The sequence below is a fragment of the Mobula birostris genome, chromosome 2, assembly GCF_030028105.1.
Source record: "Mobula birostris isolate sMobBir1 chromosome 2, sMobBir1.hap1, whole genome shotgun sequence".
NCBI lineage: Eukaryota > Metazoa > Chordata > Chondrichthyes > Myliobatiformes > Myliobatidae > Mobula > Mobula birostris.
Genome location: NC_092371.1, coordinates 146585276 through 146612014, shown reverse-complemented (window position 1 = coordinate 146612014; position 26739 = coordinate 146585276). Strand labels below are relative to the sequence as shown.

The 26739-nt window shown below is 43.4% G+C and overlaps 1 protein-coding gene across 3 annotated transcripts in view; it reads left to right on the top strand.

Annotated features, from left to right (window-relative positions):
• LOC140209641 (uncharacterized) overlaps window positions 1–21012 on the top strand; it is a 40183-nt gene extending 19171 nt beyond the window's left edge. The window contains exons 1-2 of one of the 3 annotated variants that reach the window (XM_072277963.1): window positions 12714–15444; window positions 20473–21012. In XM_072277963.1, coding sequence (XP_072134064.1) covers window positions 13181–14479 — 1299 coding nt within the window. In that variant the 5' untranslated portion in view covers window positions 12714–13180 and the 3' untranslated portion in view covers window positions 14480–15444; window positions 20473–21012. Of the gene's footprint in view, window positions 1–12713; window positions 15445–16299; window positions 16388–20472 lie in introns of those variants that run through there. The other 2 variants (XR_011889040.1, XR_011889037.1) reach the window with 2 other exon arrangements.
• Window positions 21013–26739: the final 5727 nt, after the last annotated feature.

Sequence of the window (26739 nt, the reverse complement as noted above, 5' to 3'; positions counted from 1 at the left end):
GGTTGTGAAGACCATTTTACATATGGCAACGATTTCTGTTGTTACTTCTCCAAAAGCACCAGCAGTGTTATTGCTTACTCTTTCTAAAGCTGCAGCAACATTTAAAATCTCTCTTATATTCCTTGCAGTGCCATAAAATGGGAGTAAAATTAATGAAGAATGAGCTCCTTCTAAAGTGTCATAATTACTTCCAGACTTGGGAAATGAAAGTTGTGTGACAGTCATAAGTGTAAAGTGAATAGAGCAGGGGGCTAAGCATACGCCTTGTGGTACACCTGTGCTGATGGAGATTGTGGAGAGGAGATTTTTTCTCCAGGCCTGATGAAGAGTTTCAGCCCAAAGCATCGATTTTACTCTTTTTGATAGATGCTGCCTGGCCTGCTGAGTTCCTCCAGCATTGTGTGTGTGTTGCTTGGATTTCCAGCATCTGCAGATTTTCTCTTGTTCCTGAAAGCTCATTTTCAGTGTGGATTGTAAGTCTTTCTTATAAATTCTTCCAGGTTCATCTGGATTTTTAAAATTTACATTTTTAATGTATTTATGAGATATCACAGAGCTTCATTTATGATGTAATCCATCTGTATTTTGCTCATTGTAAAATATTTAAGAGGTTAGCTCAAAATAACAGCGTTTTATTTCCTGATGTTTTATCTGAGTGTTTTTCTACTTGCTTGACTTCTCATTTGACGAAATTCCAGTTGCAGTTCTCTCCCCTCCAGATATGAAATCAATGTGATTATTGTGAAACTCACATTGACAGGTTGCGGGGTTTTTGTTGGCGACCTTCTTTAAGATTGACTGTACGTATCCTCACCTCACAGCTATCTGGACCAATGACTGCAGCACCACCATGACTACCTTCAAACACTGATACAGATGTGCATTAATGAAGGTAAACCTAGGAAGCCCAGAGAAATGAGCAGGACAGCGTTTAATGCACTGCCTAATAGTACGTACTGTATATATCACTGACTTGAGCAGCTGGTAAACCATCCATTCAGTGCCACCATCAAAAGTCAATGGAACACTGAATTACATTGCTGAATGAACTTGTTAGATGAGCTTTGCCTTTAATGCTTAAAAGAAGCCTGATTCCGGTCGGTACAGGTCCAGAACCATTAAATACTCCTCATATGAGGGGGATAGATGGAGTTGACATGGATAGGCTTTTTCAATTGAGAGTGGGGGGAGATTCAAACAAGAGGACACGAGTTGAGAGTTAAAGGGCAAAAGTTTAGGGGTAACATGAGGGGGAACTTCTTTACTCAGAGAGTGGTAGCTGTGCGGAACGAGCTTCCAGCAGAAGTGGTTGAGGCAGGTTCAATGTTGTCATTTAAAGTTAAATTGGATAGATATATGGACAGGAAATGAATGGAGGGTTGTGGACTGAGTGCAGGTCAGTGGGACTAGGTGAGAGGAAGAGTTCAGCACGGGCTAGAAGGGCTAGAAAGGCCGAGGTGGCCTGTTTCCGTGCTGTAATTGTTATATGGTTATATGGTTTTTGCAGCAAGCCAGTAAAACAACAGAGACCACTTTAAAGCAACATCCCAGATCCACATAATCAGTGCTGCTTCACTTAGAAATAAAAATAGTGCCTGGTTCAGCAGTATATTTAACCTCTGTGAGTAATTTACAAATACTTTTCCACAAAGCCAGTGCCCTTCTACAAAAAAGTCAGAAGGTAGTTACAAATGAGGAACACACATCAAAGTTGCTGGTGAACGCAGCAGGCCAGGCAGTGTCTGTAGGAAGAGGTGCAGTCGACGTTTCAGGCCGAGACCCTTCGTCAGGACTAACTGAAGGAAGAGTGAGTAAGAGATTTGAAAGTGGGAGAGGGAGGAGGAGATCCAAATTGTTAGGAGAAGACAAGAGGGGGAGGGATGGAGCCAAGAGCTGGGCAGGTGATTGGCAAAAGGGGATACGAGAGGATCACGGGACAGGAGGTCCGGGAAGAAAGACAAGTGGGGGGGGGACCCAGAGGATGGGCAAGTGGTATATTCAGAGAGACAGAGGGAGAAAAAGGAGAATGAGAGAAAGAATGTGTGCATAAAAATAAGTAACAGATGGGGTACTAGGGGGAGGTGGGGCCTAGCGGAAGTTAGAGAAGTGGATGTTCATGCCATCAGGTTGGCATTCTGACATGTCTATCCACGGCCTCCTCTACTGTAAAGATGAAGCCACACTCAGGTTGGAGGAACAACACCTTATATTCCGTCTGGGTAGCGTCCAACCTGATGGCATGAACATCGACTTCTCTAACTTCCGCTAAGGCCCCACCTCCCCCTCGTACCCCATCTGTTACTTATTTTTATGCACACATTCTTTCTCTCACTCTCCTTTTTCTCCCTCTGTCCCTCTGAATATACCTCTTGCCCATCCTCTGGGTACACCCCCACTCCTTGTCTTTCTTCCCGGACCTCCTGTCCCATGATCCTCTCGTATCCCCTTTTGCCTATCACCTGTCCAGCTCTTGGCTCTATCCCTCCCCCTCCTGTCTTCTCCTATCATTTTGGATCTCCTCCTCCCCCTCCAACTTTCAAATCCCTTACTCACTCTTCCTTCAGTTAGTCCTGACGAAGGGTCTCGGCCTGAAACGTCGACTGCACCTCTTCCTAGAGATGCTGCCTGGCCTGCTGCGTTCACCAGCAACTTTGATGTGTGTTGCTTGAATTTCCAGCATCTGCAGAATTCCTGTTGTTTACAAATGAGGAACATTTTTTCCCTATAATTTTTGACCTCTGACACTGATAATTATACTGTTGGCTATCTGTGATCTTTTGAAAGACCCTGAATGTCTTTATTCTTCAATGGCAACCAAAAATGGACACAGGCTTAAGGGTTTGGACAGAGTTAAGTAACGTTGTGCATCAATATTCCACTGGGTTTGTTCTGCAGTACCTTAATACTACTAAGATGATTTTCCATTTCCTCTCTAATATAACCATTCAAGTCTTGTATGCAGTTTTACTTTTTTCCTGTACTTACTGTTTAACATAGAATTATTGGAAATTACATTACAGAAACAGACTGCTTATCCCTCATGTTCATAGCCAGGAAGGGAGGCTGTTTCCTTCCATCCGATCTATATATATCAGCGTAAACATTTCTTCATCATTTCATGAATCAAACACCATAACCATGCTCTCGCACTGTTTTGGGCGATGAAGTGTCTCTTTGGGGCAGCATGGTAGCAAAGTGGTCGGTGCGACACTCTTGCGGAGCAAGCAACGAGGTTCAATTCCCACCACTCTAATTCTTCCTGTGACCGCGTGGGTTTCTTCAGAGTTCTCCAGCTTCCTCCCACATTCTAAACGATGTATGGGTCGGGGTTGGGAGTCATGGGCATGCTAAACTGGTGTCAGAAGCATGGCAATAACTTGCAGGCTGCCTAAGCTCATCTTCAAGCTGTGTTGCTGGTTAGTGCATTTCACTGTATGTTTCAATGTATATGTGATAAATAAATGTAATCTTTAATGTCTCTGACCTTTCCGTCCATGGTCTTCCACACTGTTACAGCAACAACCAACACAAGCTTGAGGATAAACTCCTCATTATCTATGTGGGCATGTGGCAGCTTGTAATACACAAGATCAAATTCTCTAACTGTAGACAATTCATTTCTTATTTTTACTTCTATCAGTCCTGGCCATTATCAGCTGCCATAATTTTGGCTCAGCATGTTTTTATATATAGTCAGACCTGCAAGGTGTGTCTCAGAATGCTATCATGAGTAGATACTGCTCCATGAAGTTTAATCTGAGTTTAATTGTTAACTGTTTTTCTTTCATAGTTGTCTCTTGTTCTAAGTATTTCCAGCATATTAGATTAGATTAGATTATGAGGACACGCAGTCCTCTTTTATTGTCATTTAGTAATGCATGCATTAAGAAATAATACAATGTTTCTCCAGAATGATATCACAGAAACACATGACAAACCGACTGAAAAACTGACAAAAACCACATAATTATAACATATAGTTACAACAGTGCAAAGCAATACTGTAATTTGATAAAGAACAGACCATGGCACGCTAAAAAGTCTTAAAGTCTCTCGAAAGTCCCATTATCTCATGCGGATGGTGAACCTCCAGCACCACAAGCTTGCCGATGCAGCATCCTGGAAGCATCCGACCACAGTCCGACTCTGAGTCTGTCCGAAAACTCTGAGCCTCCGACCAGCCCTCCGACACCGAGCACCGAGCACCATCTCTGCCGAGCGCTTTGACCCCGGCCCCGGCAACAGGCAATAGGCAAAGCCGAGGATTTGGGGCTTTCCCCTCCGGAGATTCTTGATCACACAGTAGCAGCGGCAGCGAAGCGGGCATTTCAGAAGTTTCTCCAGGTTTTCCTCCGTGCTTCTCACGGCTGTCTCCATCAAATCAGGATTGTGCACGGCCCCTAGTTACACATACTATATCATTCGGAACGGCCGCGCGCGCTGCGTCGCATCGCCATCTTTTCCTCCCTCCTGATATTCTGATATCATATTCTGATTTTATTTCAATTTTCCAGCATCTGCAGACTTTAAAAAAAATCCTCATATTTATAGCCCTTTGTTTTGAATTTTCACATCTTATATTTAACCTGCTGTTAATCCCTTGCGTATCTTGCCTGCTTTATTCTCATGACTTCTGAGATAATCTTTTAGAGCTCCTGTATGTCAAGTATCAGAGTCTTTGCAATCAGTTGAAACACATCTATGATCAGTAGTGATAAAATCAGTCAGGTTGGAAATTTGTATTTTCCCTTTGAAATTCATTGCCTTCATGTGCATATATTTCTAGGCAGGCACACTGCACTGTGTTTCTCAATCTGAATTATTTGTGAGGCATCATTATTGCCTCTTTGTTCCATTTTTCTGGTTGACCATTTCCACAAAAAGCCATGACAAATATTACAAGGCATGCAGCAACAAACTGCTAGTATAATGATCTACTTTTTTTAAAATCCAAAAACCCCAAAACAGTAATTTGATATCAGGGAATCTTCTGCACTTTGTGAAGTCTATCGTCAGTCAGAGAATGTGAGATGCTGACATCAACAGGAATCCAAATAATCTGGTCCTAATTATCCCGAGCTGGGGGTGAAGGAAAGGTAAGTCTTCAACAGCTTAAAAAAAATGAGTGGGAGCTACTTTATGTGCTGTGAATAGTTGAGTATATGCCAGGTTAGCTTCAAGCTGTGAGCAGTACCAGAAGAACAGGGAAAATATTCAAGTAATATTGTTTAACTTGTTCTGGATCAGTATAAAGAGTAAACTCGTTAGCAAGAAATTACAAAGACCCACTAAAATGGTTCCTATTGCACTCAGTGGCCACTTTATTAGGTACACCTGGTTGTCAATGCAAACATTTAATCAGCTAATCATGTGACAGCAACTCAATGCATAAAAACTTGCAGGCATGATCAAGAAGTTCAGTTGTTCAGACCAAACATCAGAATGGGGAAGTAATGTGATCTAAATTACTGACTGTAGAAAGATTGCTGGTGCCAGATGGGGTCATTTAAGTATCTCAGAAGATGCTGATCTCCTGGGATTTTCATGCACAGGAACCACTACAATTTACAGAGAATTGTGTGAAAAATAAAATGATTCAGTGAGTGGCAGTTCTGTGGTGCAAGTGTTTTGTTAATGAGAGAGGTCAGGGAAGAATGGCCAGGCTGGTTCAAAATGACAGGAAGGCAACAATAACTCAAATAACAGCACATTATAACAGAGGTGTACAGAAAAGCATCCCTGAATGCACAACACATTGAACCTTGAAGTGAATGGGCTACAGCAGCAGAAAAGCATGAGCACACAATCAGTGGCCACTTTATTAGATATAGGAGTTACCTAATAAAATGGCCACTGTGTGTGTATTCCATTGCATTTCTCAGCTTCAGGAGGTTGGAGAGGCAAGTAATACAGGAATATTTTACTTTGTTGAGATAGGAAGTTAAATGTGCCACTCAAATTATGTCAAGATAAACATAGTGTCCCCAACTGTAAGGGAATTTTTTTTTGAAAAAGTGGGAAGTATTTCGATGTCCATTGTGAACGATTGTTGAAATAAATCAAAACAGCTGTCACTCTGCATTGTGCATACACAAATAAATTGTTATTGCTTAATAACATTCAGTAAATTCTCATTGATGTTTCAATAATACACTTTTCCTCAAATGGTGGTTTTCAACAACGATGGAACTCCTTTGTGGCAACTGACAGAGGAATGAGTTCCCCAGGAATGCAGTAACATTGCAAGAGTATCTCTGTGACTGCATCATCCAGTAAAACACTATATTGTCATCATGAGTGTGAAAACTCTCTATATTGAATTCACATGCCTGGGGCACCACTGCACCATCTCCATATATCTTGTTATTACACACCCGTGATTTCACTTCAGTGCTGCACATATCTAGGGATCCCCTACAATGTCATCATATACCTGGGGATCCCTTATGATATCATCACCGTGCTAGGGATTCCCTGTGGAATCATCATTATTCTGGGGTCCCTTGAACGTCATCACATTAGTGAGGAGCTCATTCAATGATGCCATTCGTCTGTTGATCACTTGCTATGTCATTACCTATCTGGGGATCTCCTGCAATGTTATTTAGTTCTTAGGGAATCCCTGTAATATCATGACTAGCCTGGAGACATTTTGCAATGTCAACACATATCAAGGGACACCCTGTTTTGCCACTTGATGTCTGGGGATCCCCTGTGATGTCATCACATGCACTGTGAACACCTGCAACTTCAATGCGGTTCTGAAGGTCAATGCAAAGCCAACATCCGCCTGGCTACTCCCTGTAATGTTAGCACAAGCTTGGGGACCCCACTGCATCATTATCATGTGTCTCTAGATCCTTACACTGTCCATACTGTTGCATTCCTGGGAACTCTCTGCAATGAAATCATTTGTCTGTGGACCAGTGAAAAAACCTTGTCTGCTTGTGGATGCTGCAATTTTATCACATTTGTGGAGACCTCCAGCAAAATACGCACTTAGCGGCCACTTTATTAGGTACACCTGCTCATTAATGCAAATATCTAATCAGCCAATCACGTGGCAGCAACTCAATGCATAAAGGCATGCCAACACGGTCAAGAGGTTCAGTTATTGTTCAAACTAAACATCAGAATGGCAAAGTAATGTGATCTAAGTGACTTTGACAGTGGACTAATTGTTGGTGCCAGATAGGGCGGTTTGAGTATCTCAGAAATTGTTGATCTCCTCGGATTTTCACGCACATCCATCTCTAGAGTTTACAGAGAATGGTTCAAAAAATAATAAAACATCCATTGAGTGACGGTTCTGTGGCTAAAAACACCTTGTTAATGAGAGAGGTCAGAGGAGAATGACTGGACTAATTCAAGCTGGCAGAAACGTGATAATAACTCAAATAGGCATATGTTACACCAGTGGTGTGCAGAAGAGCACCTCTGAATGCATAACATGTGAAACATCGAAATGGATGGACTTCCACTCCTGTACTTAACAAAGTGGCCACTGAGTGGATATGGAAGTCACAGCAATGTAATTATTAGTCTGGGGACCACTGTAAGTCCACCTTCATCTTGAGCTGTCTTTAAAATTTAGAGGATTTTTTTCCAAGTATAAAAAGGCTACTGTATTACAAAGCAAATCAATTCTTTTCTTAAAATAGGGCTGTAACGATTCAGTTTGGTTGAAATTATTATGCGTTGTGCAGCGGCACTGCCGGAATGGTCTGATCCTCATAGCATCTGGTTCAATCCCAACCTTGAGAACTGCCTGTGTGGTTTGCATCTTCTCCTTACAACCATGTGGATTTCCTCCAGGTGTTCTGGTTGCTTTTGACATCCAAAAGACATGCTGATTGGTTTGGAATGTAGGAGGAAACCACAGGCCCTGGTCTCTGTAAATTGCCCCAGGTGTATGGGTGAGTGGCAGAACCTGGTGCAGAAGGGCTTGCTATGCTGTAGCTCTTGATGATTCCATAAAACTATTGGGAACCCATATTCTCAAATGTGAAGTTTATTTGCCTTGCCTTGCCTTGCGCACTTAACTCCTGGTGGAGTCGTCGGGGCGCCATCATGACAAGCTTTGCACCGTTTGTTCTTTCTGTGGCGGTTGTGTGCCAGAGCCTGGGTCACCGCAAGTATTTTCTCTGTCCATTTTTTAATGTTGTCCATCCACCTTTTCCTTTGTCTACCTCTCATTCTTTTCCCCTCCTCAGTTCCTTGCAGAACTGTCTTTGCAAGGCCACTGGATCTTGTTACGTGGCCGTACCATCTCAGCCTTCTTTTCTTCACCGTTGTGAGAAGGTCTTCATGGGGGCCAATGTGGTGTTGGATGGTCTTGTGGACCTGCTCGTTTGTGATGTGGTCCAATTATGAGATGCCCATGATGTTGCAATAGCATCTCATTTCCAATGCCTGTATCTTCCTCTGTAGCTTTGTTGTGAGGGTCCTTGTCTCACATGCATACAGGAAGATGAAGAACACCAATGCACGCAGAAGTCTGATCTTGTACTTCATGTTGATGTTGCTGTCCCTCCATATTGTCTTTAGTTTGGATAGTGCAGTCATTGTCTGTGCAGTTCTTGCCAGGACTTCTGGTCTTGACCCTTCGTCACTGATGATTATCCCCAGGTATTTGAACTGCTGTACTGTCTCAAGTTTCTGACCATGGACTGAGATGTCTGTTGTGATGGCACCGTTAGCATTTGCCATGAGCTTGGTTTTCTCAGCACTTATTTCCATTCCAAACCTTGTGGAGGCTCTGTCAAGATGGCTGAGCAGGTTGGCCATTTTGTCCTCTTTCCCTGCAAGTCCATCAATGTCGTCAGCAAATCTTAGGTTTGTGATGTTCCTCCCTCTGATGCTGACTGTGTCCACATGATCTTCAAGGGCAACACTCATGATTCGTTCCAGGAAAATGTTGAAGAGAGTGGGGGAGAGGAGGCAGCCCTGACGGACTCCTACAGAGGTATGGAACCACTCCCCGATGGTGCCCTGAGAGAGCACTGCACTGGTTGCCTTGGCGTAAAGCTGATGGATTGTATGAATCAGCTTCTGCCCCATGTTGAATTTCTTCATGGTGGCCCATAAGGCATTATGCCAGACTCTGTCAAACGCCTTCTTGAAGTCTGTGAAGACGTGGTAGACTCTCTCTGGTGCTGAAGGTGTGGTGAAGATTATTAGCTGTGGTCAATTGGAAATATGCTTGTACCGTATCAGCACCAATGTGTACGATGCAACAAGCAAAGGTGCAGCCAGTCTTTGTGATATAAAAAGAAAAGTTGCTGGAAATACTCAGGTCAGGCAGCATTTATGGAAAGAGAAACTGTAATTTTGTATTTTTTTTTTCTTTTCACAGTTGTTACCTGATCTGCTGAATCAGAGTTACAGTATATGGCAGAGAAACTGGCCTTTCGGTCCATCTTTTTGCCCACCTACTCAAATCTCACATGAGGCCATATTTTTCTACACTCTCCTTACCTAGGTGGCTGTCTGAATGTCTCTTAAATATTGTGATCATATTTGTCTCCACTACCTCCTCTGGCAATAATCTGTAGCATCAGAAGTTTCAACACTATAGACTACTGTTATATTAAGGTAAGGAATGCTTACCATTCCATGTCTAGACCACATTACAGGAAATCTGATCACTTGGCTGTTCTTCTACCTGCACGCAGGCAGAGGCTAAAGGGCAAGGCTCTAGGGATCAGGACAACAGAGGAGTGGGAATGGGGTTGCTTGGAGTCGGTGGACTGGGCTGTGTTCAAGGACTCATTTGTGAATCTGAACAAAAACATTATGGTTGTCACAGACTTTATAAAAACAGTTGTAGATGAGTGTATCCCCATAAAATTATCCCGAGTCTCCCCCACCAGAAGCCCTGGATGAGCTGTGAGATCCACAATCTGCTGAGGGCCAGATCAGAGACATTCAAGTCTTCCAGCCAAGAAAGTTACAAGAGGGCCAGGTACAATCTCCGGAAAGCCACCTCACAGGTGTAGTGGCAATTCCAGGCTAAACTGGATTCAGTGAAAGATGCTCAACAGTTGTGGCAGAGCTTTAATGTTATCACCTCTTATAAAGTAAAGTAAAATGACATATGTGACAAAAGGGGAGCATTTCCAGATGAGCTCAATGTCTTCTATGCTCACTTTGACTTTGAGAACATGGAGGAACCATCATGAAGTCTCATAGCCTCCAATGATCCTGAGATTTCAATGTCTGAGGCCAATGTGTGAACAGCATGAGACCATAAAAAGCATCCAGCCCAGATGGGATACCTGTCAAACAAAATGTGCTGATCATCTGGCTGGAGCATTCACTGAGATCTTTAACCTCTCAATTCAGCAGTCTGAGGTACCCGCCTGCTTCAAGCAGGCTTCAAATATACTGGTGTCTAAGAAGAACATGGTAACCTGCCTCAGTGACTATTGTCCCATAGCGCCTACATCCACTGTGATGAAGTATTTTGGGAAGTTGTTGATGAAAAATATCAACTCCTGCCTTAGAAGTGACTTGGATCCAATCTAATTTGTCAACTGGCGCAACAGGTTCTTAGCAGATGCCACCTCATTGGCTCTTCAATCAACATGGAGCATCTGGACAACAGGATGCTCTTTATTGACTACAGCTTGACATTCAATACAATCATCCCCTCAAAAATAATCAATAAAGTTAAAAACCTTGGCCTCAACACCTCCTTGTACAATTCAATGGATCCTCGATATCCTGACTTGCAGACCCCAGTCACTTTGGATTTGCAACAGCATCTCTTCCACAATCTCCACCAGCACAGACACACCGCAAGGCTGTGTGCTTAGCTTCCTGCTCTATTCTCTTTACACTTATGACTTTGTGACTAGAGTGCAGCTCCAATACCATATGCAGGTTTGCTGATGACACTCCTGTCACTGGCCCAGTCAAAGCTGGTGACAAATCAGCATCAGAATCAGAATTAGTTTAATCTCCCGGGCTTATGTTGTGAAATGTGTTGTCTTTGTGGCAGCAGCACAACGCAATACATAATAATAGAGAAAAAAACTGAATTACAGCTAAGTAGTGCAGTGCAAAAATAAAAATAAAAAAGTAGTGAGTAGTGGGTTCAATGTCCAATCTGAAATTTGATGCAAGAGGGGAAGAAGCTGTTCCTGAATCATTGAGTGGGTGCCTTCAGGCTCCTGTATCTCCTTCTTGGTGGTAGCAATGAGAAGAGGGCATGGCCTGGGTGATGGGGGTCCTTAATGATGGATGCCATCTTTTTGAGGCATTGCTCCTTGAAGATGTCAGGGATGTTGGGGAGTCTAGTGCCCCTGAGGGTGGTGACTGAGTTTACAATACTCTGCAATTTATTTTGATACTGTGCGGTAGCCACCAGCAGCAACCCCTCCCTCACCCCATACCAGACTGTGATGCAGCCAGTTCAAATGCTCTCTCCAAGATACATGTGTCGAAATTTGCAGGTGTCTTTGGTGATATACTAAATCTCCTCAAACTCCTAATGAAATATAGCTGCTGTTGGTGCAATCTTTGTGGCCGCATTGATATGTTGGGCGCAGGATAGATTCTCAGAGATATTGATCTCTAGTAACTTGTGTAAGGGGGTTTCGATTTTTATGTTACTGAGGAGGCTAATTAAAATGGCGTTTTTGTTATGTTAATCTGGGGAATGCGGCTTTGTTGTGTTAAACGTTGAGAAAGTTTGTGCTAGCAGCTTATTGTGGTTTAGAGGGTGATAAGAGGGTGCTATTAACCAATTGGGATAGTTGTTATGGTTTTGGTGTATTTGAAGATACTGTATGCGCGGGGTTTTGGGGCAGAAGGCGGGAGAGCGAGACAGAGGATGGACCAGGTGCTGTGAGTCCGCTAACGGGGTCGGACCCCGAGCGGGACGTTCGGCGAGGAGACGGAGACGGACTCGTGTGGAGCGTCTGGTCGACCACCGTTGTTGGTCCCAGGCGGCCGGTCGAGGTGGTCCAAGGGGTCACAGGGTGAAGAAGAAGGTCCTTGAGCTCCAACGGTTTTTGTGCACAAAGAGATTGAACTTTGATAAGTGTGGCGCCTTTTATTTTCCTTTTATATTTTATTCTCTTTTAATTATATAGTTCCAGTAATATCTATAAACTGTAAATCATTTAATTGCATCTGGTGTAATGTCTGTTATTTGGGCGGGGTGGGGTACCTCACACAGCATCCACACAAACGAATTACCCAGTTTGGCGGGGCCGAGGCTGTTTCCCTAGACGACAGGGAGCCGAGCGACCCTGAGGGTGGCCAGGGGGGCTACATTGTGGGGGCTTTGTCCGGGATGCTTGAGTCTGTTGGTATGCTGTGTGGGTGTCCTGTTTAAATCTGTAATGTGTGTCTCTGTGGGTTATTTGCTGTTGATTGCTGTATGCGTTGTGGGTGCGGTCTTTGTTCGAGTTCAGACTAGCATTGACGAGTTAGAGTTGGCACTCGGGGCTGTCCATGCAGTTGGGAGAGAGAGGAAAGAGTGGTCTGATTTGGAGGTAGAGTCTGCGAATAAATGTTCTAGCTCTGGCAGGCTCCGCCTGGCACCGGGGATAGTGTCCACCCCAGGAGGGGCGGAGACGTGTGAGACGTGGGCGGAGCGGATCTCTCAGTTGTTAGATGAGTGGCAGTGCTTGGTTGAGGGAGAGCGACAGGGATTGGTTGAAAGTTTGAGTAGGCGGGCTGGTGACGGTGTTAGAGCTGTCAGGTTCACTTACACCGGAATGGCAGCTGTCAGTTATTTGAAAGAGGGGGGGGGAAAGTTTTCAGTGTGTCTTCTCTGGCGAGGAGGGCGGCTAAATTGCTTTTAGTGCCAGGGGGATCATTTCAGGGGATCAGTTCTTCAGCTGATCAGAGAGGTGTCGGGAAACTTAGTGGAGGCCCAGTGGGGGAACGGCCTGCGGTCTCTGGGGAAGCACGTTCCTAGCAATGTACCACTGAACTTCCGCAAGGAAAAGACCCTATTCCTGAAGGCTTAGAGGGACCACGCCCCAGGGTGACGTTATGGATAGAGGGAAGCGATTCTAAAGCCATCCTTCACCCCGGGGCACAGGTCAAGTTGTTGGACAGTTCCTTTTACAAGCGGTGTCTGAAGCATTTACCCTTGACAACTGCAAGGGCACCGGAGACTTTGGGTACTAGTGGCAGTAGTTATCCAGAAGACGATGAATAGTTAATGACCCTGGAGTTCATGGAGGCATTTTCTGGGCATCCAGCGTGTCGAGTTGCTTCTGAGGACGTGTGTAGCAGCCTTGAGCCAGTACCGAATTTAAACGAGACCCAGCGGTGGTACGGCTTGGGGAAAGTAGCTGAGGGTGAGACCCTCTTAGTAGATGCTCCGAACCACCACGAGGGAGGGGAGTTGACAGCTGAAGACACCTCAGTGAGAGAGAGGTCGCGGCAACTGGACCCTGGCGGCGTGGAAGATGAAGGCAGCGTGTGTGTGGATGATGCGACGTGGTTTAATGTGCTGCATCTGAGGGGTGGATGTTGCCAGATCCTGAGGAGTGCGGCTGTTGAGCCGAAGATGGCCTTTACTAGTTCCCTAGGATTCTTCCGATCCGAAAAGATGCCCAAGGGCATATCCGGAGCCCCTGCATCCTTCCCGCGGGGCATGAGGAAAACCATGGGGGAAGTGAAGGTGTGTGGAGTTCTGACGTATGTGAATGACTGCCTAGAGCTTGGATTCGCCTGGGGGGACTATGAGGCGAGGCGAGTGGCTGAGCCCGGGCGACCGAAGCGAAGTGTCAAATGTGGAGGAGTTTTTGGCCGGAGGAGTTTGGTGCAATGTGAGGAAAATGACCCGACATACCAGTTGAACTTCCTGGTGTTGGGACAGACGGTGGTGGACCGGGGGATGGAAACCCAGGTCGTCAATCTGAATGAGACACAGGGAAGAGAGGGGATTTGCACCGCACTGCGGTCATATACTGACGAATTAATCCAGCGAGAAGAAACAATGACCCACCTTCGAAGGGATCAGCAGAAACTCAAGACGTCCATTCAGAACAGATTGGAAGATTTACAAGTTGGGGAAGATCAAGGAATTGTTCTGATTAAGGTCAACAGAAAACCGAGAGCCCAGGGAGGGGAGTTTGACTACACTCCCGAGGAGGTAAAGAAATGGAGGACAGATCTCGGAAAAGGGAGGCGGACGCTTGAAAGGAACCTGAAGATGACTATCGCGAGTTTAAATGAAGTGGAAAAACTGAAAGTTGACCTGGAAGACGCCCTCAGGAAGAAACAACCGGAGGCTGAACATCCTTTAACTGCTGCTTTTCAGGTCAGGGTGGAAGAAGCTGGTGGGGTAACTGCGTCCCAGATTGAGATGGCCAGGAACCCTGAGTCAGAACTGCTGAGGCTGTGGCGAGAGTTGAAGGAGTCCCCGAAGAAGCTGACGTCTCGACTGCAGGAGGCTGAAGGGGTAGCCCAGCTAAGTGTTTCAGTTTGGAGAAACTCAAACAGCAGCTACTGATCGAAGGAATGAGGAAGAATACGGATTCGAAGGATGATGTGCTGCACATGTGGTACATGCTGCCTTTCGCCAACTTCCCCGTGATTGAGGAAGAGACCTTTGGCCCTTCTCCCACTGAGTCAGGTGTAGTGGGGAGGGCTAGCTGTGGGCAGTCTGAGTTACGGCAGGATCAGGAAGGAGGAGAGGCGGGGCCCCGGACACGGGACAGGGGGCTCCGAGCTGTAGTGGTGGCCTGAGTGGGAGAGGAGTTGGCAAGCAGGCCCGAGGTATCCCTAGTTGTGTCTGAGCCTTGTGGGTTTAGGTGAGGGGGTACGGAGGTCTCAGAGGGTTCAGAAGCTCCCAGATAGGTTGGCCTATTTAGCGCCCGTGGGACGGGAGTAAGGTCCACTGTTTGGGGAGCACTGTCACTGTGTGTATCTGTGTATGTGTGTGTTGTGTGTCTGTAGGACTGGGTGGCGAGTTATTTAGAAGTCATGAGGACATGACTTTATTTGGTGGGGGGAGAGTGTAAGGGGGTTTCGATTTTTATGTTACTGCGGAGGCTAATTAAAATGGCGTTTTTGTTATGTTAATCTGGGGAATGCGGCTTTGTTGTGCTTTAACGTTGAGAAAGTTTGCGCTAGCAGCTTATTGTGGTTTAGAGGGTGATAAGAGGGTGCTATTAACCAATTGGGATAGTTGTTATGGTTTTGGTGTATTTGAAGATACTGTATGCGCGGGGTTTTGGGGCAGAAGGCGGGAGAGCGAGACAGAGGATGGACCAGGTGCTGTGAGTCCGCTAACGGGGTCGGACCCCGAGCGGGACGTTCGGCGAGGAGACCGAGACGGACTCGTGTGGAGCGTCTGGTCGACCACCGTTGTTGGTCCCAGGCGGCCGGTCGAGGTGGTCCGAGGGGTCACAGGGTGAAGAAGAAGGTCCTTGAGCTCCAACGGTTTTTGTGCACGAAGAGATTGAACTTTGATAAGTGTGGCGCCTTTTATTTTCCTTTTATATTTTATTCTCTTTTAATTATATAGTTCCAGTAATATCTATAAACTGTAAGTCATTTAATTGCATCTGGTGTAATGTCTGTTATTTGGGCGGGGTGGGGTACCTCACACAGCATCCACACAAACGAATTACCCAGTTTGGCGGGGCCGAGGCTGTTTCCCTAGACGACAGCGAGCCGAGCGACCCTGAGGGTGGCCAGGGGGCTACACTTGAAATTGCTCACTCTTTCCACTTCTGATCCCTCTTTGAGGACTGACGTGTGTTCCCTCGTCTTACCCTTTCTGAAGGTTGTTGCTGTGACGCTACTCAACTAGCTGATATCTCTCTCTCCTGTATGCCCTCTTGTCATCATCTGAAATTGTGCCACCAATTGTCAACAAGTTTACAGGTAACATTTGAGCTGTGCCTAGCCACACAGGAGGGAGATTGAAAATCCTGCTTTGTGGTGCATCAGCAACAAACCTTTACTCAATGTCAGAAAGAGGAGCTGTTTGTTGAGGATACCAGAGGTCCATGAGCCAGTCCTCAAAGGGTAAGAGGTGAAGAGAGTCAACAACTTTAAATTTTTCAGTGGTATAATTTCAGGTGACCTGTCCTGGACCCAGCAGATAAATGCAATTACCGAAAAAGCACTGCAGTGCCTCTGCTTCCTCAGGAGTTTGCAAAGATTTAGCATGACATCCAAGACACTGACAAATTTCTATAGACATGTGGTGGAGAGTATACTGACTGACTGCATCATAGCCTGGTATGGAAACACCAATACCCTTGAGTGGAAAATCCTACAAGTGGTGGATACGGCCCAGTCCATCGGAAGCAGCACCCATCATCGGGGCCCCCTACCACCCCGGATATGCTCTCTTCTCACTACTGCCATCAGGAAGAAGCTACAGGTTCTTCAGGACTCAAATCGCCAGGTTAAGGAGCAGTTATTACACCTCAAACATCAGGCTCTTGAACCAACTTCTCTTGCCCCATCACTGAAATGCTCCCACAACTTATGTACCCAATTTCAAGACCATAAGACCATAAGACAAAGGAACAGAATTAGGCCATTTGGCCCATTGAGTCTGCTCCATCATTCAATCATGGCTGAGTCTTTTATCCCCTCCTCAGCCCGGCCTTTTCCCCATAACCTTTGATGCCATGTCCAATAAAGCTCTGCCTTAAATACACCCAACAACCTGGCTTCCAGAGCTGGCTGTGGTAATAAATTCCACAAGTTCACCACCCCCTGACTAATGAAATTTCTCTGCATCTGTTTTAAATTGATACCCTTCTATCTTGAGGCTGTGCCCTCTTGTCTTAGACTCCACCACCATGAGAAACACTCTTTCCACATCTACTCTGTCAGGGCCTTTCAAAATTCAGAAGGTTTCAGTGAGATTCCCCTCATCCTTCTAAATTCCAGTGAGTACAGACCCAGAGATATCAAATGTTCCTTGTATAATAACCCTTTAATTCCCAGAATCAATGTTGTGAACCTCCTCTGAACCCTCTCCAATACCAGCATATCTTTTCTTTAAGGAGCCCAAAACTTTTCATAAAACTCAAGGTAAGGCCTCAGCTGTGCCTTATAAAGCCTCAGCATCACATTCCTGCTCTTGCATTTGAGGGCTTCTTGAAATGAATGAGAACATTGCACTTGCCTTCCCCACCACCGACTCTACCTGCAAGTTTACCTTCAGGGTGTTCTGTACAAGGGCTCCCAAGTCCCTTTCCATCTCTGATTTTTGTATTTTCTCCTCATTTAGAAAACAGTCTTCACATTTACTTCTACTGCCAAAGTACATGACCATGCATTTTCTGATACTGTATTTCATTTGCCACTTTTCTTGCCCATTCACCTAATCTGTCTAAGCTTTCTGCAGCCTACCTGTTTCTTCAACACTACATGACCCTCCACCAATCTTCATATCATCTGCAAACTTGACAACCAAGCCATCTATTCCATCGTCTAAATCATTGATGTACAGTATAAAGAGAATCAGTTCCAACACTGACCCCTGCAGAACACCACTAGTCACTGGCAGCCAACCAGAAAAGGATCCTTTTATTCCCACTTGTTGCCTTTTACCAATCAGCCAATGCTCTAACCAAGCCAGTAACTTTCTTGTAATACCATGGGCTCTTAACTTGGTAAGCAGCCTCATGTGTGGCACCATGTCAAAGGCCTTCTAAAAGTCCAAATATACAACATCCAAAAGGCTTGCCAAACAAGATTTTTCCTGAAGGAAACCATGCTGACTTTGTCCTATCTTGTTCTGTGTCACCAAGTACTCCATAACCTCATCTTTACCAATTGACTCCAACATCTTCCCAACCACTGAGTTCAGGCTAACTGGTCTATAATTTCCTTTCTGCTGCCTTCCTCCTTTCTTAAAGAGTGGAGTGACATTTGCAATTTTCCAGTCCTCTAGCATCATGCCAGAGTCCAATGATTTTTAAAAGATCATTACTAATGCCTTCACAATCTCTACTGCTACCTCTTTCAGAACCCTAGGGTGCAATTCGTCTGGCTTGGGTGACATATACCCTTAGGTCTTACAGCTTTTTGAGCACCTTTTACCTTGTAATAGTAACTGCATTCACTTCTCTTCCCTCACACCCTTCAACATCTGGAACCCTGCTAGTGTCTTCTACAGTGAAGATTGATGCAAAATACTCATTTAGTTCATCTGCCTTCTCCGTGCCTCCCATTATTATTTCTTCGGTCTCATTTTCTAGTATTCCTATATCCACTCTCCTCTCTATTATTTTTTACATACTTGAAAAAGCTTTTACTATCCACTTTGATATTGTTTGGTAGCTTGCTTTCATATTTCATCTTTTCTCTCCTAATGGTTCTTTTAGTTGCTCTCTGTAGGTTTTTAAAAGCTTCCCAATCCTCTATCTTCTTGCTAATTATTGCTTTGTTGTATGCCCTCTCTTTAGCTTTTACATTAGCTTTGACTTTCCTTGTCAGCCATGGTTGTACAATTTTGCCATTTCAATATTTTTTCATTTTTGGAATACATCTATCCTGCACTTTCCTCATTTTCCCAGAAACGTATGCCATTGCTGCTCTGCTGTTATCCCTGTCAGCAACTCATTCCAAATTACATTGGCCAGCTCTTCTCTTGTACTGTAATTTCCTTTATTCCACTGATAAATCAGACTTTACTTCCTCTCCATCAAATTTCAAGTTGAACTCAATCATATTATGATCACTGTTTCCTCAGGGTTCTTTTACCTTAAGTTCCCTAATCACTTCCAGTTCATTACATAACACCCAATCCAGTTTAGCTGATCACCTAGTAGGCTCAACAACAAATTGCTCGCAAAAGCCATCTCGTAGGCATTCAACAAACTCATTCTCTTGAGATCCATCACCAACCTGATTTTCCCAATAGACCTGCTTGTTGAAAACTCCCACAACTATCATAACATTGCCCTTTTGATACACCTTTTCTATTTCCCATTGTAATCTGTGGTCCACATCCCAGCTACTGTTGGGAGGCCTGTATATAACTGCCATCAGGATCCTTTTACCCTTGCAGTTTCTTAACTCAACCAACAAGGATTCAACATCTTCTGATCCTATGTCACATTGTTCTAATGATTTGATGCCATTCTTTACCAGCAGAGCCACACTACCCACCTCTGCCTACCTTCCTATCTCTCCAATATAACATGTAACCTTGGACATTCAACTCCCAGCTACAACCATCCTTCAGCCACGATTCAGTGATGGCCACAACATCAAACCTAACAATCTGTAATAGTGCAACAAGGTCATCCACCTTATTTCTTGTACTCCGTGCACTGAGGGATAACACGTTGAGTACCGTATTTGCTACCCTTTTTGATTCTGCATCCCTAATGCACTGATATTTATCCAGCTGGCTGCACTTTTGTCCTATTATCTGCTTGCCCTTCCTGACAGTTTGACTGCATACTATCTTTGCTCTTTTACCAACCATCCTATCCTGAGTCCCTTCATTCTGGTTCCCACCCCTCTTCCAATTTACGTTTGTAGTTTAAACTCTTGCCAACAGCTCTAACAAACCTGCCTGCAAGAATATTGGTCCCCCTTGGGTTCAGGTGCATTCCATCACTTTTGTACAGGCCATACCTCCCCCAGACGAGACTCCAATGATCTGAGTACCTGAAGCCCTGCCTCCTGCAACAGCTTCTCAACCATGTGCTTGAACTATTGATTCATTGATTCTATTATGGTTATTATTCCATCAACCATTCAATGTATGAGGTTTTACGATTTGCCTTTAAAACTGCTTCCTCTGATCTTACACCCTCTTGTTTTGATATGCTTACCATAGGAAAAAATATTCTCACCTGTATCTCGTGAGAGTGTGAATATAGTCCTTTACAGAATTGTGCTTATTGAACACCTTATGACTATATGACCAAATGACATAGGAGCAGAACTACGCTATTTGGCCCATCATTTCTGCTCTGCCATTTCACTATGGCTGATTCATTTGTCCTCTCAGCCCCAGTCTCCTGCCTTCACTCCGAATCTTTGCCCCACAGCTGCCTGTGGCAACAAATTCTATAGATTCATCACTCTCTGGCTAAAGAAATTCCTCCTCATCTCTGTTCTAAAAGGACAGCTCTCTATTCTGAAGCTGTGTCCTCTAATCTTAGACTTTTCTGCAATAGGAAACCACCTCTCCACATTCACACTATCAAAGCCTTTCACCATTTGATAGGATTCAATGAGGTCGTCTCTCATTCTTCAGAATTCCAGTGAAAACAGGCCTAGAGCCATCAAGTACTTCATATGACAAGCCAATCAATCCTGGAATCATTTTTGTGAACCTCCTTTGAACCCTGTCCAGTTTGAGCACATTCTTTCTAAGATAAGGGGTCCAAAACTTCTCACAATGTTGCAAGTGAGGTCTCACCAGTGCTTTATAAAGTCTTAACATTAAATCCTTACTTTTATATTCTAGTCCTCTTGAAATGAATGCTAACATCGCATTTGCCTTCCTCACTACAGAAATGCGGGAGGAGAAGATGGCAGCACGCCGCATGTGCGCAGCTCTCCGGTGAAAAATGATGTCGTATCTGTTAAATAGGGGCCGTGGGCAATTCTGATTTGATGGAGAATGGACGTGAAAGCACAGAGAAACATCTGGAGAAACTTCTGAAATGATCGTTCGCTGCCGTTGTTACTGCGCGGTCGGGAATCTTTTGGAGGGTAGGCCTCAAAATCCCTGACCTTGCCCGCTTTTGGCGACCGAGAAAGAGGTCGAATCGCTCGGACAGAGATGGTGCTCAGTACTCGGTGTTGGAGAGCTGATCAGAGCTCCAAGTTTTCGAATGACTCAGAGTCGGATTGTGGTTGGCATGGCAGGGAGAGTTCTTCCATCTCCCGTCTGCGTGAAATGTGGTACATTTGAGAAACTTTGAACTTTACTGTGCTCACAGACTTCTTCATCAAGTTATGGTGTTGTGCACTGTTGTAACTATATATTATAATTATGTGGTTTTGTCAGTTTTTTTAGTCTTGGTTTGTCCTGTGTTTTGTGATATCACACCGGAGGAAATAATGTATCATTTCTTAATGCATGCATTACTAAATGACAATAAAAGAGGACTACGTGTCATCATAATCTAAACCTGCAAATTAACCTTTAGGGAATCCTGCACAAGGACTCACAAGTCTCTTTGCTCCTCAGTTTTTGTATTTTCTCTTCATTTAGGAGATAGTCAGCTCTTTCCTTTCTTTTATCAAAGGGCATGACCATGCACTTCTTGACACTGTATTCCATCTGACATTTCTTTACCCATTCTCCTAATCTGTCTAAGTCCTTCTGTAACCTCTCTACTTCCTCAAAGCTATCTGCCCCTCCACCTACCTTCATGTCATTTACAAACTGCAACAAAGCTATCAATTCCATCAGTCAAATCATTGACATATAACATAAAAAGAATCAGTCCCAACACAGACCCCTCTAGTCACTGGCAGCCAACCACAGAAGGCTCCCTTCCTTCCCATTCTTTGCCTCCTGTCAATCAGTGACTGCTTTATCCATGCTAGAATCTTTCTCATAATACCATGGGCTCATAGTTTGTTAAGTAGCCTCATGGGTGGCACCTTGTCAAAGGCCTTCTGAAAATCCAAGTACGCATCATCAAGCAATTCTTCTTTGTCTATCCTGCTTTTTTTTTCAAAGAATTCCAATACAACAGTAACATCCCAAATTTTCAGTTTTGTACTGATATTTGTTTGCTTGGCCTTCTGTAAAATCACATTAGAAAATCTGGGAGATGGAGGAGGAGTATAGTGGGTAAATATTTTGTGTTCATAGATAAAGTATACAATTTTAGAGAGCAGACAGCTAATTCAATATTATAATTATTTATCTTTAATAATGTGTTTATTCAGTTTGTACCCCGCAATGGAAAAAAACTTAAGCCAATTTAGATTTCAATGACTCCAATAGGGAGTAAGTTGGTTACAAATTTGTAAAATGCTATGCCGAGATCTAATTCCTTTGACAGCCCCTCTACTTTTTTGATTTATGCTAATTGAGGCCATCTCATTATCCTGGCAGACGAGTGCCTTTTGATGCCAGGCATCTGTTCATAATCCAAACTGATATTACTTTGCCTCCTTAGCTTTTCCATACATCTATATCCATGAACAAGAGAGGACTTCTGGAAACTGAAGCAGTGTTCATTTCTAAACCAGTTTCTTGATTTGGGGCATTCTTTTGAACGAAGATGTTAATTTGGATGGCAGATATGAATGAGCAAAGAACCAGCCCATGAATCTAAATGGACAATGAACTAACTCACGAACACCGCCTCACTATTTTTGCTCTCTTTTACACTACTTATTTAATTATATCTATAGTATATATATTTATTGCAATTTATAGTAGTTTTTATGTATTGCATTCAAGTGCAGCCACAAAACAACAAACTTCATGACTGTACTTTTTTTCTATAGATGCTACCTGGCCTGCTGAGTTCCTCCAGCATGTTGTGTGTGTTGCCTGGATTTTCAGCATCCGCAGATTTTCTTTTGTTGGGAATTTCATGACATATATGTCTGTGATATTAAACATGATTCTGATTCTGATTTCTGACTCTGACTCCTGTGAAAGTATAGCTTGCTCCTGTCTCCATTTCTATATCCTGTGCTGCTCCTTTTGATATCAACTCTCAACTTCCTATTTTAGTCTCATTTCTGCTTTTGGTCCTGACTACATGAAATATGGGTTATTCCCAACAATTTATTTAGACCCTGCTAGAATTAACAATCATAGTCACATCCAAGCAACACTCAGAAAATACTGGAAAACTCAGCAAATCAAACAGTAGTTTTGAAGAGGAACAAACACAAGCAATTGACATTTTGACTGGAAAGAAAGGGGGAAGAAGCCAGAATAGGAAGGTGGGGTAGTAGAAGGAATATAAACTGGCAGGTGATAAGTGAAGCCAAGTTTGGGGGAGGGTGGGTGGGTGAGAGGGGTGATGAAATGAGAAGCTGGGAGATGATAGGTGCCAAAGTTAAAGGGTTGAAGAAGATTAAATCAGACAGGAGAGGGACATGAACCATGGGAGAATAAGAAGGAGGAAGGGCATCAGAGGAAGATGATGGGCAGGTCAGAAGAAGAGAAGGGGTAAGGGTCGAGGCAGAAAAGATGGAGGTATTTTCTCAGACTTCCACAGCCCCCAGTGATCCTGTGGCTTCAGTCTCTGAGGCCAACAAGAGAGCATCCTTCAGGAGGATGAACCCACGGAAAGCATCCAGTCCAGATGGGGTACCTGGCTGAGTACTAAAGGCTGGGATGTTCACCGATATCTTTAACCTTTTGTTTCGGCAGTCTGACGTACCCACCTGCTTCAAACAGGTTTCAATTATGCCCGTGCCTGAGAAGAACATTGTAGCCTGCCTCAATGAATATCCTCCATTAGCACTTACATCCACCGTCATGACGTGCTTTGAGAGTTTGATAATGAAACATATCAAATACTGCCTGAGAAGTGACTCAGATCCTCTCAAATTTGCTTCCCAGAGCAATAGGGTCCACAGAAGCATTTCCCATGTGCTCCACTCAACCTTGGAAAGAATTCCTTCACCCTCCATGTGATCCAGCTCACTGCATACTTTATCACTGATGGTATAAGGAACAGGAGGGGCTTTGTAAAATTTTAGTGTGGCATTTTGATTTAACACTATTTTAACCTTGATATGTTTGCCCTTTTCCAATGCTGTTCTTGGACACTGCTTGGCATCATCCAATAGTTTTCTTAACTTGCTTTCAATCGGCTCTGCTGCAGGAGATGTGGCATGCAAATGGTGGATGAATTGCCGATGAAGTTGTAGTTACCTTAGACACTTATGTTCCCACAATGCTGGCCCTCCTGTTCTTACCACATACAAGACCAATTGGCTTGTTGGTTGTTGTATTTCACTGTTTAGAAATGTCATTCTCACAGGAGTAATCTTTTCTCCAGTATATGTTGTTAGTTAGATATCTCCAATATCCTTGAAATGCCTTTGAAACTCATTTTACAGAATGACTGAAACAGTTGAATCTGTGTCCTATTCTATTTTGCTGTTCATTTCTGGTGTAAGCCATATTTCTTGTCTAAGTGTTCACATTGTAAATCTCAATGTTACGTAGTCCTGTGTCACTCTCATCATTATCAGATTTTTCATCAACAGCATGCAGATTAGTGCTCTGTTTGAAACTGCAACTTGACCTTTTTTTAAATCTTTTTCTCTTCTCTATGCAGTCTATTTATTTTGTCTGCTCAATATGCCCTTTCTATGTGTCCTACTTTGTTTAATTTTCTCTAAGTTTTGCCTTTAAACTTGCATTGGACAATGCCACAACCGTAACACAATTCAGCCAGACTGATCTCTGTTTAGATGCTACAATTTTTCCATGCTTGCTTTCATTCTTGTGACAACTCAATTGTGTCTCTGTTTGCAGTTTCCATTGATACAGCTATTTCAAATGCTCTTGTAAATGCAAGTTATGCTTCAGTTAGGAACTGTTTTTGAATATTTTCTTGTAAGGTTCCACGAACTAAACAGCTCTCAGTGTATCTTTCAACCTATTACTGAACTGACATTGCTCAGACAATCTCTTCAATTCAACCACATAATCTGAAATAGACTCCCTTTCTTTTCGATTCCACTAATGAAACCTAAGGTGTTTTGCAGTCAACAATGGTTTTGTTTTTAAATGGTCAATTGTTCAATAGTTCCATTTAATATCTGAGCATGTATACAATCTGAAATTCTTGTTCATCGCAAATATCCATGAAAACAGAAGTGTGCCTCAAAGAATGAATGACGGTAAAAATGTTAGAACCCCAAAGCCCTCCCACTTCCCATTTGCCACACAAGCAGCAGTGAAGGAATGACTCTCTCCCCACTTACCTCAGCAAAAGCATCAGCACTCTCCACCCACCAAGCAAGCCGTTGCAAAGCCACCAAGAAAGACCATGATCTGCAGTAGAACAAAAACTAGTTGTTCACCTGACAATTCGATAAACCACAGACTCTCTCTCTCTCTCCTATATAAAGGGATAGAGAGGTGTCACCCTTTCACAGTGAGAGGCGCGACCAACAAAAAAAACCAAATTGCTCACTTTTTTTCTCTCTGATTCAAGAACCAGCAAGAAACTTACCCCCACCAGCTAGAGAAAGAGAGAGAAAGTGTGTGATTCACCATATATAGAGCCCCTGACAGCTGATCTGTTGTTCCCAATGTTCTGTTTTCTACTGCAAAACTTCAGTCAACAGCACTGGCATAGAATCTACTCAACCCCAGGGCCACAAAACCTAGAACCCCAAGAGCACACTTATCTTCTAGGCCATGTCCTTAAGATATTGAAAATCAGCCAGTCAGTAAGCCCTGGGACTGGGTCCCATAGCCACAAAGAAGCCAAGTTTGATGTAGCTCTAGGTAAGGGTCTTCAACAGAACCCAATCGATCTTGAAAAGGAAGAAGAAGAGACATTAACGGTAGAAATTAAGCTGTTTCTACAGATGAGCCCGAAGAAGTCACTGTCAAGCACCATCAAAGCTCCACTCTGAAAAATTCTTCCATTACTTTCGCAGTATCAGAAAAGCTCATTTTGGCTGGTTTGGTTGGAGCAGTTAAACATCTTTACAAACTGTATGCCTTTAAACTAATAGCATTCAGCAAAACTATCACATGCTTCTCATTGGCTATTTTATTTGCTTCAAAATACTGCTCAACTTGCTCTGTATACACGAGCTAGTTATCCATTATGCAATTGAACCTGTTTATCTTTCTGATGTAGCCAGCCATTTCAGCTTTTTTTTAAAATTGATGATTATTATCCCCTGATACTCTCTGTTTATGATCCTATGAATTCATATACTTCCTGCCTCTTTTTAACTCAATTGTGTTTACCCTCTCTCCCTTCCAAAGAGCCATGTGCTGCGTGGTTTTTTTAATAGAATCATTTCTCACTGCACTTTCTTTTAACTTAGTGTCTTGCTGCACTTCAATAGGTGGGTAGTCACCTCAGATTTGTTTTAAAAAACCTCATTGCCACTGTTATGTTTTGTAATTCAAGAACATAATAACTAATTGAAAGGAAAACAAGAGAGCTGGGAGTGCAAGTCTAGCTTTGTTTTTACTTTAAGCGCGGCGTGCACATATAACATGGCGGCATAATGACATATGCCATTAATGTACTTTTACATATAACCCACAATATGTAAACAGAAAAGAATGCTTAATTAAGCAATATATTCACATAATAAAACAATATGTATACAAGTGGATTTATTATTTCAGTGAGAATATATTTTGGGGTTATTTTCTGACATTCTGCTTCCAGCTTGGGGCCTTACTTGCTGACTGGACATTCAAGAACACACTGTGCATATTTTTCAGCTGTTTGGCTTAAAGGCCAGAAAAAATGTATAGAACATACATGTGGACATTCAATATGCATGGGCCATAGTCCATGTATCAATTTGGAATAAAATCTTTAAAAATAACATAACATTCTACCAAATGGTTACAAGGTTTCAGGTGAGAACACAAGGTTTTGAGATAAAGTGTGATATTTTAGCCAAAATAGAAAGTTTACTAATATCAACTGTAATCAAGTGTTTGAAATTCTGGAGTATTGAATGATATTTTCCTCTTTCATATAATAGCTCTTCAAAAAGCACTTTTGTTTTAAGATATCGTTATTGAAGCCAAGTGACAGCTTACTAGTAGTTCAAAAGGCAAGAAATTTGACTAAAACATTATTA